Below are 16,639 nucleotides of genomic sequence, written 5' to 3' on the forward strand. Positions count from 1 at the left end.
TTTTGTTGTTGTTGGGAAGCTCTCTCTCCATCACCACCACTGCTCCATAGCAGCCTTCAGCCAGACGTGCTCCAAGAATACAGCTGAAGGATTCCTGACCCCTGTTATATAAAACTTCATTTGTCAGCAAAGAGGAGAGGGAAGGGACTTTACATAACATCTGAACAGCAAGAATAGCACTTTTCTACAAAACAATTCCTTTCTCCACACTGCAGGCTTTTACAGCACCGTGTCTTATAGTAATGGCATTGACAGAGTGTAGAACTGTAAATGCTTAAACATATTTTTACTTCCTATCTTGCTGCCCTGACATCTCCTTCCAGAATGAGAGGGACTGGAATTTCCCTAAGAAAGAGCAAGTACACTCTGGCTATCATAAAACCACAGTTTGAAGGGTTCACAGTACAGGCCTGCAATTCTGAAATAGGATGTAAGAAGATGGCTCCCCAGTTTCTAGGTCAACCCATTTTTATTTTTACTTCTTGTGCTTCACACCAAGGACATTTTTAAATTGAAAGAGACTAAAGTCCAAGACTTTTTTCTGAAATAAAGTAACATAGAGTCTATTTTGGATGGGAATTGAATTTACATTGTCAAATCTCTTCCTCTGTCTGCCCCCCTCAAGATCTGTTTTTGTATTCATTACCAACATCAACTTCCCTTTTAATAAATGAATTGTTCTTTACTTATTGGAGTAAATACTCATAAATAGTAGCAGCACTGGCTGTTTATTGGTTCTCATCTAAACCTATGCCTTTGAAACCAATAAAAAAATAAAAAGATTTTTGCTCAGGTTCTGTTAGCCCACGAATGCACTCCTAACATGGACAACTGTTTTTAAAATATGGTTCATTTACATTGCTGGATTTCAAACCCTGGAAATGAATGTAACAGCTCAACTCTGAGAAGCTAAGCCCTTTAAGGAGGGAGAGAACAGTGGATAACAGGGCCAAGCTGAGAATGCTATTTTAAATATACTCTTTGCTAAGCAAAATTGTTTGTCCTCTGTTTGTCCCCTCTGTCCTTAGGTTTGCTGAACTTTGGATTTTTTCCACAACCATTTTTTTTTTTTTTTAATTTATAAACACTTTTATTTCTACTTCATAAAAACAGCTTTGTATTAGCCATACACAGCTACATGTTTCAGAGTTACAGAATATCCTGAATTGGAAGGGACCCACAAGGATCATCGAGTCCAGCTCCTGGCTCCACGCAGGACTGACCATCATGTGTCTGAGAGCATTGTCCAAACACTTCTTGAACTCTGACAGGCTCAGTGTCGTGACCGCATTCCTGGGGAGCCTGTCCCAGTGCCCAACCACCCTCTGGGTGCAGAACCTTTCCCTAACCCCCAGCCTGACCCTCCCCTGTCCCAGCTCCATGCCGTTCCCTCAGGTCCTGTCGCTGTCCCCAGAGAGCAGAGCTCAGGGCCTGCCCCTCCGCTCCCCTCGTGAGGGAGCTGCAGGCCGCCATGAGGCCTCCCCTCCGCCTGCTCTGCCCTGGGCTGAGCAAACCAAGGCACCTCAGCCACTCCTCATATGTCTTCCCCTCTAGACCCCACCTAGCCATTGCTAAAATGTTGTGCTATAGAGATTTAGTGCAATTCTCACAAGCTTGTTGTTTCTATGATGAATCCTCCATATTTCCAGATGTTTCTGTACATCTGCAAGCTCTTCACCACAAACAGGACTCTATGCCTTTATTCAAGATAGCTTGACCCAAGGAGCCAGAACCTTTTCAACTGCCTCAAGGGGAAAATGCAGCTGCATAAGAGGGAAGCTTACGTAGTTGTTCTGGCAAGTGGGAAAACCAGCAAGACTATTGTTGTTATCAGGAGTAAAAATGGAAAAGCAGTACAGCTCTACTATCTACTCCTAAGGGAAGGGAGATCTATTAGCAACTAATAAACATGTAAGAAACAAAAATTGTTTCTTATTATTTATGCAACAGAATGAAAAAGCTATGTGGATGCAGTGAGTTGCTACATATTCTTTGCATTTGCAAAGAATATCAACATAGATTTATTGTTCACATTGTTTTATCTGGAAGCCTTCTAGAGCAGTGGGATACTGGTAGATTACTCGAACTCTGAAAAACTTGCTTGATTTTTCTTTCTACAACAAGAAAGGCAAGGAGAAGAATCTGCAAGAATAGGAAGATAAGGATGTACAGAGGAGATGCCATGATAATGGGAAGCAGGTAGCAAAGGGGAGATTTGTTTTGATGCCAGAATCTCACCACAGGGATTACCTCTCCCTCCTAAATCAGGCAGGATAAAGTCAAAAGGGAAAACAATTATGTTTATTAAGAAAGATACCGACTGGTAGACTTACAAAAGATAACCCTCCCAGCATTTCAGGTTACTAGCTCAGCAGAGAGAATTATTATGTAGGAAAGCACTGTTACGTATTTGGCACATCTGTGAAAAACAGACTAAGGAAAGCTATTGCCCAACAGTAATATTCTAATTATACAGGCACTGTAAGTTGAAAACCTCTTCATTTGCATCAGGCAACAGTTACAGCACCTGGAATACTCTACTTACAGTAAGACACCTTTGCAATAGATAGACTGGGAGGCTTTTGTGCCGCAACATTGAAAACCACGGGTGACCTACGTGTTAGCTGGGCTGCTAGGAGGCAGCACGCAATTCTCCTCCATGCCTTTGGTCCTGCCTGCTTAGAAGTCCTGGTGCAACAAGCTTCAAAGAGCACTGGTATTTGGGCCAGTCTGTATTACAAAATTAATTACAAGGAAAAAGGAAACAAACTTACTAACAACAACTAAAAAAAAAAAAAAAAAAAAAAAAAAAAAAAAGCTTGGGCCTTATTAATCGATAAATGTTTTTCTTTATTTAAATTGGCATACCACAGGTAGACAAAATTACAGGTAGACAAAATTTAATGATTTTTTAACCAGAAATAGTTATTTTGTGACATAATAGAAATAGTTGTTTTGTAACATAAACGTTTATGAGACCATTTTTTCCAGCCTTGCCATACCTCTTAAGTTTTACAGTGAAGAGAGAGGTGAGGAATCACCAGCTCTACCCCTAACACCTTACAAATAAATCAACGTCTTGGACAAAACCTGCTCCCTGCAGCCCCCCGCAGGCGGGCAGGCAGCGACGCGGCCCGGCCCGGCCCCGGCGGGGCGCTCACCTGGCGGGGAGGGGAGGCGGCACCGCGAGCGATGGCGGCCGCCGAGCCGCCGGGAGCGGGGGCCCTCCCGCAGCTGGTGAGCTCGGGTGCTGGCTCCTGCGGGGGGCTTGGGGCTAAAGCGGGTCGGGGATGCTCCGAGGAAAGCCCGGCCGGGCTGGGTGCCCCCCTGTCAGGCGCCTGCCTCGTATTGGGGCGGCCTCAGCGGGCCCCCCCCCGCCCGCAGCGGAGAGGCTGCCCTGGAGGAATAGGATGGAAAAAGAAGGCGAAAAGGCCACGGGGAGAGCGGCTTTCCCTTCGGGGAGCCGGGGAGGTATGGGGGTTGCGGCTGGAGGCCGGCCGAGGGAGGGAGGAAGGGAGGGAGGAAGGGAGCGAGAGCCGCGGCTGTGTGAGGGCTGACCCCCTGCTGTCCTTGCTGGGACCCTCCTGCTTTTTATCTCGTCGTTTCTTTTTTTCCCAGGCGGAGAGCCTGCTGTGTCAGCTGCAGGAGAATTTTGAAGCTCTGACTGAAAAGATAACGCTGAGAAATATCCTCTTTTTAATCTGGGTTACTAGCCCTGTGAGCCAAGTTTTGTAACTTCTGGAGGTGTAGCTCCTCCACAGGGTTAGCCTTCCCTTCCCTTCCCTTCCCTTCCCTTCCCTTCCCTTCCCTTCCCTTCCCTTCCCTTCCGTTCCCTTCATTAACAAATAGATGTAAAGTCTTGTTGTTTTTGTTGTCGTTGTTGTCGATCTTTTTAAAATCAGGATGTGCTTCTTCAGAATATCAAATTAAGATGTGATTGATGTAGTTAGATACCTGTGATATAAAGACAGCTGAACTGTACCCTGTTTCTTTTTTCCCTTTACTAAGGAAATCCTAAAAAAGGTTTTCCTAAAGACTGGATCAGTCCCAGTGAGCTAGTCTCTGCATCAGTTCTAGCTTTCAAGTAAAGTACAGGACAGATTATGTGCAACTATTCTGAAGGTACATTTAAAAAAAGAGACATCTTCAAAAATGCATTTGAATTAGCATAACACTGTGTGTTGGTGGGTTAGAAACAACTCTGTTAGGCTCCTGAGTTTGGGAAGATAAGCACAGATAAAGAAAACAAGACATGAAGGGTCACTGAGCTTTCTCCTTAGATGTGGTTAACAGGATCTATCTCTGCTTTCTGAAACTACAGGCTCACCACATTTTACTCTTCTGAAACTCCCCACTTTCAGGAAGTTGCATCTTTAGTATAAAGAAGAAAAATAAATGTTTAACAGCAGTTATATCTTGATTATTTATATTGACCATATGGCATTACCTAAAATAGTTCCTTGGACAGAAAACAATCTTTTACACAGAAGATACTCTAGTTCACTCGCAGGCAGACAGGAAAGCATGTGATAACATTTAGAACTGGAATGCTTCCCTGTTTCAGGAGAAAGTAGGATTGTCTTGTTATAATACAGCCTTGTGCTATACCTGTGAGCTTCACCTTGCATTAATGTTGAACATGAGTAAGTAAAAGGCTGAGGCATCTGGAAGAAAGCTCCGTATTTTTCTCATAGAATAATAAAAAAAATGCAATCATAGCATTCATATCTCTTAGCTATCTTTAACTTCTTACTGGAAGAAATGGGCGAGCGCATTGATGACCTTGAGAAGCACGTTGCTGACCTAATGACAGAGGCTGGGATAGAGAATACCGATGAAGAGTCAAGAGTAAAGAAACTTTACTTTTCCTGTATTATATGTATTTCTACTCAGTTTTGAAATATGGGCAGCACCTAGCATGAAAGTAGTGTTTATGTATTTACTTGGATTTTAATATATACTGGGAATGTATTTAAAATATTTAAAATTACCTTGGATTTGTTTTTCCACAAGAGCCAAAAAATGCTACCACTTTTGCAGAAGAACCCAAACTATAGCTTGTTGTGCAAACTAATCCAAAATATGTAAACTGAGGCTGTATATTTGTAAGAAAATGTGTGTGGCTTAAAGCACTCCTGTCCACTAGTCCTGTCTCTCAAGTATGCTAACAGAGGTGGCTGAGGACTCTCTATGGCATAAATTTATGTACACCTCTTTTAAACCTGCTACAGCTTCCCAGTGTGACTCAGAGCACACCTCATAAACACCTTGCCCAGAACAGAGCAATAATGTATTCTTTGCAGCAGTAAAATGCGAGGTGGAAGTTAACGAGGAAGTTAACAACATTGTTGTCAAATACTTGGTAGTATGAGTAGGTGGGCTGCATGTTAGATTTTATATTGCTGTCTGTTACAAACAATCCCCCCAGATGTATGCCTTAGCTGGTGTTTTTTGGTATTTATCTCAGCATCATTTTAGAGTTCTGTACGCGCTGATGTTGCCTTCTTCCTGTTGTTGCAGGCTTTACTGATTTAAACCAACTGAGATTGCTTATGCAGTGAAAGACAGAAATGTCTGTAAATATGTTGAAGTAATTTCAGTATCTATTTATCTTGCCTTTTTCCTGGTGATAAGCTGTGAAATTATTTTTACAAATATGGAAAGAGTCTCATGAAGATGTATTTAACTGTATATTTAACTGTATAGAGATCTTATTTTATGCTGAATCACATTCATGAATAATTAAACCACTAACCTACTTATTCACTGTTTCTTTGCAGCATTGAAATGAGGATGTGATCAAGAAAGATAAAGGGAGAACAGCACTGCACTGAATCAGGGAATGCGTCATTGCTTGCAATCAATCACAAAACGTACCAGTGGAAACCAACACGCTTGCACCATGCCATGACAGAAGCTGGGTTTATTCATCCAAACTGTAATTCCTGTAATGGGTAATGAACCGCTCATTTCAGGGGAGGCAAAAGCAATATTATGGATACAAAACTATCCTGTACAGCAAGCTTACCAGTCACAAACTTTTTCAATGTAGAAAGTGAATTTCATTTAATATTAAAATTTTCATCATGTTTCTTTGTTGTATTCTTAAGTGTTCTCAGAATAACAAGCTCCTTCTATGACAATACTTTTTCAACTTGCATGTGCCATTTTGATGCTCAAATTCTTCACATTAGAAAATGTACCCAACTGTAACAAAGCTGCCATCCACTAGACTAGTTTGTTGAACTGGTTTATCATCTGAGTACCAAGATAGGTATGGCCTAACCATATTACAACATCTTGCTAAATCAATCACACGGATTGAGATCACACTATAGATCAGCTTTGCAATCACTGGGAAGACAAAGTATAAAAACTCTATCTCTATGGATAAGCCTGTAAGCAACTGGCAATACAGAATATGCAACTGAGTCATTAATGAATTTTGTGTGCTTAGACAGTAACAAACAGAGTAAGTTTTCAATTTAGGTTCATGGAAGCAACTCTAAGAATAACTAGACTGAATTCCATTCTTTAACATTGTATACTAAGCTAGTTTGATAGAACCTTTGAAGTAGTTTGAATACTATTTACTTTTCTGTTAAGAATGGACAACAGAAATATAAATTCCATTTTGAACACTTCATTTTGTGACAAACTGGATTCAAAACACACGTACCTCATTTCTTGCAGTCTGGCTTGCTTTTCATTAATTCTCTAAATATTCATGTATCAGTTTAAAAAACAAACAAAGAGCAGTAACAAAAAGCAAATAACGAACCGACAGTGACTCCATTACTGTGGAACAGAAGTTACCAGAAACATGCATGGAAACTTCAAAAGCCATACCACAGTGGAATCCAATCCAAGTTTCATGAGTATATAAACACTTTGCTCTACCATTAGACAAATTCAGCTCTAGAGAAAGCACAGTTCATCCTTTCTTTAAGCATTGACTATGCAACCAGGTCCAGAACTGCAACTACCCTTTGGAACAGAATCTACTACGATGTATTTGAAATGACTAGCATACATAATCACCATGAAAACGAAAATTCCACCATCACAACTTTATTAAGTTGATTGAGGGGTGGGGGATCACTGAAGATGTTTTTATTTAGCTTTGTTAAATATTAACAAATGCACCTTAGTATATTCCCTTTTGTTACTGGATACAAAAGACCAAGACACTATGCAAGAAAATCCACAAAAAGGTGACAAGCCTTTATCTTCAAGATTTTGCATCCAATTACATTTGTTTTCTTTCTCAACTTTAAAGAACATTAAGGCAAATCAGTGGACCTCGTTTTATTCTTCTTAAAAAAGCTACACTATAATTTTCCCAGATATTTATGTAACAAAAGCAAGCAAAGACAATTGAAATGTTTTTCTACAAACAGGCTTTTTGTGTACAAAAATGCATCATACCAAAAGGTCAACACAGAGTAAAAGTCAAAAAAAAACAAAAAAAAAAACAAAAAACAGCTACAGTATTACTGCAGTCAGACAGTTCCAGGATTTGACTTCTACCTTTTTAAAACAAAATTCAAAGCTTTTAAATAATTCAAATATGCTCAAAGTTGAACAATTTGTGTTTTTTTTTTGTTTTGTTTATTTTTGTTTTAAATAGACATATATATAGTACGCACATACACAATAATAAATTTCAGTAGATGCAGGGCTAAAAGAAAAGGCTGCCCCAAAGACGTGTCAGTATCTGTATTTAGTGGAATAATCTTTTGGCGATACCACCAAGCCTCGACCTTTTCGGGCTCCTCTATAAACAGTTTCTATAATGTCAATCATCTCTTGCTTATCTTCCATTGCCCAGTTGATCTTGTTGTTATTACCTGTACCTAAATCAATCATGATGTGCTTGTTCCTTTACAGGGAGAGAAGAAACCAAACAGGTTAATAGAGTTATAATTCAAAAAGAAACTTTATCTATCCCTCATAAGAATGCTTTGTAGGATTCAAAAGAAACCTTATAACAATGAGGTTATAATAAGTGTCAAAGTATCCGTTCCTGTCACCCTCAAAGTGACATTTTATTGCCTATTCCTAAAGCTAAAACAAAGATTGCAAACATGCTCCTCAATGCAATTACTCTTCAGTATATTCCTCATTATTTGTATTTCTTTCCCACTACCATCTAACACAAGAATCCCACACTTATCAAAGTAGGTGCCATGGCTCGAAAAATTTTAGTACTTTGGATATATCTTTAGAGCAAGTTTGACAAGGTTGACTCCTGTATTACTGCAGCATTCTATAATTATTTTTTTTTTAGTTACAACTATACCCAAAGCATAATAAAAACAGTTTTCACTATCACTAATTTGTTCATTATCATCAAAATACTGTTACAATGCTAATTGGCAAACAAGTCATTTGCCTATTCAGTCATATAATATTAGAATGGTTTGAGTTGGAAAGAACCTTAAGGATCACCTATTTCAAACCCCTCCCGTGACAGGCAGGGACACCTTCCACTGGAGCAGGTTGCTCAAAGCCCCATCCAACCTGACCTTGGACACCTCCAGGGATGGGGCATCCACAACTCTTCTGGGCAAGAAGTTCCAAACCCTCACTACCCTCCCAGTAACAAATTCTTCCTATGTCTAATCTAAATCTACATTTCAGTTTAAAGCAATTACCCCTTTTCCTATCACTATACTCTGATGAAGAGTTTGTTCTTTTCTAGAGCAACATAAACATAAGCATCAGCATGCAGATATGCATTTAGAAATGATCTATAGTTCTACTGAGGCACTGTACTAAGAACACATTCACAGTTGACTTATATTTTAAAAACCATCATGTACCTGAAGAAAAACATGACTGTACAGGGATCGTACAACTCATACATCTTGTTGAAGTCTGGTACTTCAGTGATATCCACAAGATAAATAACAGCAAAGTTTTTCACCTAAGCAAAAGAAAACAGGAAATACAAAAGCAATATATATTAACAAGCCTTTGATTAATTGTATTAGCGATTAAAAGACTTAGGCTTTCCTAATTGCAACGTTTATTTTTACAAAATACTAAGTCAGGAAATCACAGTAAACAGTCTTGTCATTCTTTTTAAATGCACAAGGACCAATCACATAGAAAATACCCTTACATACAGCCAATATGGTAATTTCACATCCAGTTTCAAATGGAAAGTGACTGTGCTAAATGAACATCCAGAGAAATAAGCTTTTGTATACAGCTGTGACCTTACAGTGACATGCGCAGCTCTAAATAAGTAACTTTAAAAAAAAGAACTGCTGACACATTTTACCCATTTATACATTTTACCTCTGTTGTCAGCTGCTTACACACTCCAGAAAATTAATCACCTAAAATGTCTTGGTGCCTACCTCCAAGCATATTTTCTCTAAACTATTTAATTTAACTGGGCTCATTAAATGAAAGTAAAACTGATAATTTAGTAATAAAAACTAATGTTTTTGACAGTAGTAAAGCTGAAAACAGGAGACTGAAATTTTAATTGATTATGAAAAAATACCCTGATGAGAAGCTGTTCTTTAGGCAATTCTGGTTAAGATAGGTTTTCATTTTCCAGAATTTCCAGATTCTTCGCCTTTAATTTCACAGTGAATGTCTTAATTCCTGAATGAAAACTGTCATGTTTTTGTTTTCTATACAGAGCACGTTTGACCATAAGGAAGCCTTAGGCCTTAGTTTCTAAACTTAGTTTATACACGGGAAGGTACATCAGAAGTTAATACATACCCATAAATTAAATACATGACTGCAGGCATCTAGATTACACAGACCTTCAAGGTATATAATCACATATTCATGCACTATTCCATGGATGCACTCTGCCTCCATCCTTACATACAAACACCAACTTCATCCTTCCCATTTGACTATGCAATGCCTGAAGTGTAACTGGTCTAAGATTTGTGACAATCTTACTGCTTCAAAGTGCTTTTTTACTTACTACCTTTGCTATCAAGTGTCTGGAAGTTCTATGGTAAGCGTAATTTCTGGTTGATGTAAAGGTGTTTTATTTTAGCCCAGAAAACAGGATTAGACTGCATGAAAAAAATCTTACGCACAGTGTATCCTGTACTTAAAACATCCTAGCAAACATCTCAGTTGAGAAAGTGTGGAGATGCTCATTCACAAAACAAAACAAAAAAAAAAAAACAAAAAAAAAAAAACAGCAGCACATAGTAAATAAATTTTATCAGACTTCAAAACAGTTTCTGCATTATATAAAACAACCACACATTAAAAATGAAAATAAGTATTATTTTCAAAAATATTTTCAAAATAAGTAGCGAAAAGAAGTCAAATCTCTTCTGGGCTGAAGCACCATTTAAATAGTTTTTATTGTGCTATTATGGAGCCATTTATAATCTTAGATTATACCAGTAATCTAATGAAACCATCCCATTTAAAAAATGTTCCAAACCAGTCAAAAGGTAAAGCCTTAAAACCCAAGTTACCCAGATTAAACATTCTCTGAATTGATTATTCATTCTCACTTCACTTTTACATTAAATATTTCTAAGAAACTTAAGAGAATGTTCAAAATGAACAATTTTATTAAGAATTGACTGAAGTTACTCTCTGGTTAGCCTTAGGAGGCAAAACACAGGTTTAAAAAAGTAACCTATTTTAATTTTCTCCTTTTATTTCTCCTTCCATCCTACTGGTATTATTCGCATCAGCAGCACAGCTTTACTGTGCGTGGCAATTTCTGCAACAACACAAGAATTTGGCGATTCTTATAAGCTAAACAATCTTTGGACAGTTGTTTTTAATTTGGAGACGAAAATGGTTTTAAGTTAAACCAAGTATTACTACAAGTATTAAACTAAGATTTTACTTCCAAGAACTTTGTGCTTCACATAGAATTCATTAGAACAACAAAACTTTTAGTTAGTTTTATTTTATGTACACTTGATTTAGTCAAGCTGTTGCAGAACCAGAAATGCTTGTCACTATTAATGAGCCCCAGAAGCATAAGATTTTAGAAAAGAGAACCAGAATTAAAGAATGTGTTATCATGTTTTCTGAAACTCAGATACTTTAAAATTATTAACTAAAAATAACTGTTTCATCTGAATCACCTTTGCACAGCATATATGCAAGTTACCAACATAATCCAAGTATCTCAGACATTAACTGAATCTCCCTTCTCTCCTACATGTAAATAAAAGAATCAAAGCTACTCGCTTTAAAGAAGTGGAACTGATGACGCACAGTGGCTTGCTCAAAACCTTTTCTGATGTCTAAAGCAGACCTCAAAGCTAGATAGAAGACTTAAATTTTAATTCAGAGGTTTAAAAATTGTATTTTTCCCCTCTGTTTATTAATTTCAGATCTGATGAATTAATTTCAGATCTAGAATCAAGCACCACAATGAAAAGATACTAGTTTACAGCATTTACCCCTCTGAAGCCACTTAGCTTCTAATTGCCTTGAAAAAGGATACATTTTGTTCTGTATTTGGGCACTGGCTGCCAAATTTACCCACGACATGGGCCTTGCCACAGAACCCTACAACATATGGAACAGAAGGTTGGCATTCAGGTCTAAGAATGAAATAGAGAAAGAAGTAGGTAAGAGGCTAAAAATGGAAAGGGTGATGCAGTAAAGCACCACAGTGGCCACAGTATCTGCTGTTCAGTGGCATGCCAGACTGAGCAGGCTTGTCACTGAGAGGCATTTTATTTCAACACTATTTAGAGACGAGCCCTGCAGAACTACTCAAATGTCTCGTTACACAGTACTGACCAGCTTTACAGCCTGAAGGAGTGCTTACTACCTCAGCCACTGTATTGGAACAAAAACAGTAGTACAGAGCATCTGAGCTACCTTCCTATAGAGCTAGCTCTATTTTGTAAGACTTGGTTAACCTAGGCTTCATTTAAGCTAAAGCAATTCAAGTCTTTCTGGATTCAAGCTGGCACAGAAGCAGGAGTTCATCTATACTTGAGCTATTAAATATACGGAGACTTGTTCCATATATCTTAATTTCTCCCCATCCATCGCAACATGAATCCTTGCTCCAGAGAGTTGTCAGTTCAAAACTACATCCCTTTGCTATCACTTCAAGCCAGAACAAGCTTTGCTATCATTTCAAGGCAGCAGCTGCTTAGAAGTTCTTTCTGACTTAAGTTGTAACTACAGATACGATACCGGGACCTCAGAGCAAGAATTAAACACAGCTCTGAGGAAGCAAACCGCACTGTAAAAGCGGCTAAAGTTGTAACAATTCAGACTCCACACTAAGGTACCAAATTTAAACAAAAAAATTGCTGTGCAGTGTGCAAAAATCCTGTAGCATTTTAGAAGCTGAACATGTAACAACCCAAGTTTACTGTGAAAGTACTTAACCTTGTAACACACACTGCAATATAGTAAGTTTGCTTCTTTCTGGAAAAAAAACAAAAAAAAACTATACTGGATCTACCTTCTTTCAAACAGTACCGCTTTTTCAACACCTGAAGATAAAAACCCATTTTCAACAGAAAAACAAGAGAGATCATGTAGGTGTATTTATTTATGACATCCTTTATCCGTCTTTCAATTCAAAACTTTGACAAGACCACTGTACCATTGTAGCTGCTCTCCGTGGGGACAGGAGAGAACAGGGGATAAAAAGCCAGACAACAACACAGGTACAAAATTTCAACAAAACTTATTTTCATAGATTGAGTTTTGGTTTTGTTTTGATTTTTTCCCCTTAATTACAGTAGTTTCACATATTAATCTACGTTATTCAGCAAATATACACAGAAACAAAAGTATATTACTCCCTCACCATAGTTACAGGCCAGTATTTTAATACTTTGCAGAACTGTGTCTGTTTCAGTGGACTACTATTTAATCTGTAAATGGAGTGCCTCAAGACTATAAAGCAGAGGAATATATAGGACACTTAACATCAGATATAGCTGAACTTAATATACAGATTCTGTAGATCCTGTCTCACACTTAGCTGGTAAATAAAAAAATGCAAATACGGGAAAAATCATATGCCAGATAAAATAAATATCATTTCTCCTGCAAAATTTCATTAACAATATCATTCAAATAAATTTAATGCATGCCTACATCAGAGTGCCACAGAACGACCAATGACTAGGAAGAATTGCAAGGATCACATTAGTTTTCTTTGCATTTCTGGCGGAGGTAAAGGCATTTTTTGTTATAATTTCAACTCTCTTGAAGAAATAAGAAGAAATTTCTCTTCGCTTGTGGCCCAAAATGCATAAATACCTGAAGAAATCTGAGTCAAGAACTAGTATCTTCCTAAAAAGTTTCTAGACTTTTATTTTCATGTTTAGATGTCCCATGGACAAAGAAATCACAGAGGGGAGGGGGAAGAGGAAATGAGAATAGCTTTCGAAACAATTGATTCAAGTTGAAGAAGCGTAGCAGACTTGCACTACTGAACTGAAAGAGGCTGCGAACACTGTTAAGTAGAAACTTGAAGGTCTGCATTGTCATTAGACAATTTTCTCATTCCAACTATGCTGTAAGTTTAGGTATTAATTTTATATGGTAGAAGAGAAAGACATTATACTACTAAATGCAATGCATAGAGCTAACAATTTTGAAAAACATAGGCTAAAGTAAATGGATCAGCTTTGCTCAACGATAAACACCAGTAACTATAATGCCAATGTTTTGTGTTTTATTTTTTCCTCCTTTTCTTTTCTTCTCCTCCCACTCCCCATTTTCCTCTAACTTTAACAGAAAGGCAGAAGTACAACTAATGTTTGAGCAAAAGCCACAGCTGTTCACGCTTCTGATTGTGGTTAAGTAAGTGCAAGACATTTGAACAATCTTCCCTAATGCAGCACTCACCCAATACAATGTATTCATTGAAGTGAGCTGGTTTCAAACCAGGGCAGGATTTGTATATTAGTTTAAAGAAAAGGTAATAAAGAAATTTAGCAGCCAAAACAAATTATTGCAAGGAATGGGCTTTTGCCATTTTGAGCCTTCTCTTAAAAAAAAAAAAAAAAAAAAAAAAAAAGGTGTTCCACAGGAATTTGGTGAAACTCAAGTTCTTAGATTTTTGTTTTGTCTAGGTTTCAACCAAAACATCCAACATCTTAAAATGTTTTGTTTTGAAACTCTTTGAAACCTTGCCTTTTTTCATGTTTAACACTGAAAAAAAATACAGTTTAACTATAAGTGGAATACATTTCAGGGAAAATAATCTGCTTTGAATTTTCATATGGTGTTCTGATTTCTTTTCCCCAAAAGGATTCAAAAATAAAAATAAAAACCAGCAAATCAGCCCACCTGATTTCATATTTTAAAGTATAGATAATATTACTGCTACCCCAAATGTAAAACAAAAGCAAAAAAAAAGAGGAAAATATGGCTGTGTTTTCTTCAAATGTAGCATGTAATTACAGCATCTTAACATTCTGCATTATTCTCTGTATAAACACCTGTACAATTGAACATTTACTCACTCTTTAAACCAGCAGAGATCCGAATATGGCTTGTAAGCAAGAGGATGAGGAAGGATCTCCCCCTTTAATCTGCCAATTCTGCAGAGGGAGATTTTTAAATAACAAGTTACATTGTTCTTTCATCCCCCCATCACCCCTAACTGCCAAAACGTCTGCTAGATTGCCAAGCATCCTGCCAAAAGTAAATACTAAAAGTGCTCTCAGACACTCCCACCACATTAAACACAAAAAAAAGTCGAAGTTAAATGATGTCACAACTCCTTACGGTATTCTATCACGTCTTAACATTTCACTACAGACATAGATACTTAACATAGGGATTTTAGAGACAGAAGTACATCTATTTAACAACACCATTAGAATAGAAAGGAGAATACCACTAGAAGATCTATGTGTAAGTTATGGACTACACATAATTTGACATGAAAACAGCTGAATCCCAAGTTTAATTGTAACCACTTCCAATTCAGATTTCTTGCTTGCTTTCTGTGTGATTCAGTTAGAGAAGAGCTGTTTTCTACACGTATCACCGTGCAAAACCTTTACTAAACACACGATCAGGTCTGATTTGCCTTTTAGAGTATGTAAACACAGTCTAATTTTTCTTCAATATCCTTTTCTTGAGCAAGAAACCAGCTGTCAGCAGGCATTCAGTTTCTGTCTGAAAACAGCTTCAGCATCTTGCTCCTAAAGTTGACTTCGGCCCATGCATCTCAAGAGAGCGCCATTTATTTCCACAAAGAGTATCACCGATATATTAATTAACACTAGTCGTTAATTCACCAGGATTTTACCATTTTTAAGCGTCAATATGAATGTAACTTTTAATGGAAACCTAAAGTTACGATGTACTCTGTGAAGCGATAGCGCTGTGTTACCTACAGTCATGACAGTCCTACTACCAAGCCCAACAGCTCCATTGCTACCTCCTACTGCAGGAATACCTCTCCGGAAACCAAATTACAAACCAAATTGCAATCCACCTCAGATTCAGCATACGCCACTTAAACCCCCCCGCGGTGCAGCTGCGGGTTTACCTTCTCGGCGATGCTGTACAGCACCTCGTCCATCTTCATGCACGTGGGGTCCCAGTCGTGCCCGAAGCGGATGACCACCACACGGTCCTCTTCCGACAGGATGGCTTGGTCCACCTGCCAGCCGTTGTGTAGGTGCGGTAGCATGTACGACATCTTGACGGGAAGGCGACCGGCCTGAGGGACGACAGCGACCACCCGAGAGCTGAGAGGGGCTCCCCGACCAAGGGCAGCCCCCCCACAGCCCTCCGGCTGCGGCCCCCGGCAGCGGGTTCCGCCCGCCCCCTCCACAGCACCCGCGGGACCCCCCCCCAGCCCTCCCCCGGCTCCGGCTCCCTCACCCCGTGGGCGTCCTTCTCTCGGCGGGACCGGGCGGCACAAGCGCTGCCTGCAGGCAGGGGAAATGACGAGAAAAGTCAGCGCTGCCCGGCGCCCTGCTGATAAACGTGTGCTTCCGGGCCGAGGTGGGGGATGGCTGCTGTGGGGGTGTCCCTGCTGCGTGGAGGTGCTCGCTCCAGGCGCTTGGGCAGGCTGTGCTGACACACAGACACATCCACAGCCGTTCCCCCCTCTCACGAGGGGTGTGGAGCTGTGCTGAGGTGCCTGGCGCAGCCCAGTAACATGGAGGTCACCTCAGCCTTCTCCTAATTTCTGCTTCTGATTTCCACTTTATGGATCTTAAAAACTTCCTGTGCCTCCATTGGATTTGGTCAAGGAGGTACTGCAACACGGAGAGCAGCATGCGTTTTCTGGTTATGGATTTTTTGCTCAGTACATTCACCTGTGACCATATAAACAAATAAACCTGTGACAAATAAACAAATTAATGATTGAGCTAGTGGTAATTGTGGCTTGAATGCTGGGTGAAAATACAGATATATCTTAACCTTGTGGATCACAACAGCATATACATCTTCTGTGTTTCTTTCCCATATATTTTATACCACAAGCTGATCCTGTCCTTGGAAGCTGCAGCGCCCTGCTCCTGCTAGTACTCATATCTAAGTACCTTATGCCCTGCCTCCTTTGTATTGAGTTTACGTGGCAAGGTTCTGGTAGTGGGGGTCTGCAGGGGTTGCCCTCTGCGAGAAGAATCCAGAAGCTGCCCCATCTTTCAAGGGCCAGGTAGGCATCCAGACAGAC

General features: G+C 39.2%; 2 protein-coding genes across 4 annotated transcripts; one reads left to right on the forward strand and one right to left on the reverse strand.

The window, feature by feature from the left end:
- The first annotated feature begins 3,080 nt into the window (after positions 1-3,080).
- Positions 3,081-6,092, forward strand: HSBP1L1 (heat shock factor binding protein 1 like 1). 2 transcript variants are annotated; one of them, XM_027451188.3, is made up of 4 exons: positions 3,081-3,237; positions 3,619-3,685; positions 4,754-4,870; positions 5,781-6,092. In XM_027451188.3, the coding sequence occupies exons 1-4, from the start codon at positions 3,193-3,195 to the stop codon at positions 5,789-5,791; spliced, it is 240 nt and encodes a 79-aa protein (XP_027306989.1). In that variant the 5' UTR covers positions 3,081-3,192; the 3' UTR covers positions 5,792-6,092. The 2 variants fall into 2 exon arrangements, with proteins under 2 accessions (XP_027306989.1, XP_027306990.1); XM_027451189.3 differs by having other exon boundaries at positions 3,083-3,237; positions 4,754-4,848.
- Positions 6,093-7,055: 963 nt separating this feature from the next.
- On the reverse strand, positions 7,056-16,157 carry TXNL4A (thioredoxin like 4A). Of its 2 annotated transcripts, XM_027451185.3 has the most exons (4): positions 15,838-16,157; positions 15,500-15,673; positions 8,826-8,929; positions 7,056-7,882 (listed from the first exon to the last, which is right to left on the reverse strand). In XM_027451185.3, exons 2-4 carry the CDS (start codon positions 15,650-15,652, stop codon positions 7,711-7,713), a joined length of 429 nt encoding a protein of 142 aa, XP_027306986.1. In that variant the 5' UTR covers positions 15,653-15,673; positions 15,838-16,157; the 3' UTR covers positions 7,056-7,710. The 2 variants fall into 2 exon arrangements, with proteins under 2 accessions (XP_027306986.1, XP_027306987.1); XM_027451186.3 differs by lacking the exons at positions 15,500-15,673; positions 15,838-16,157 and adding an exon at positions 14,463-14,545.
- Between the last annotated feature and the right edge of the window lie 482 nt (positions 16,158-16,639).

The sequence above is a fragment of the Anas platyrhynchos genome, chromosome 2, assembly GCF_047663525.1.
Source record: "Anas platyrhynchos isolate ZD024472 breed Pekin duck chromosome 2, IASCAAS_PekinDuck_T2T, whole genome shotgun sequence".
In the NCBI taxonomy this organism is placed as follows: Eukaryota; Metazoa; Chordata; class Aves; order Anseriformes; family Anatidae; genus Anas; species Anas platyrhynchos.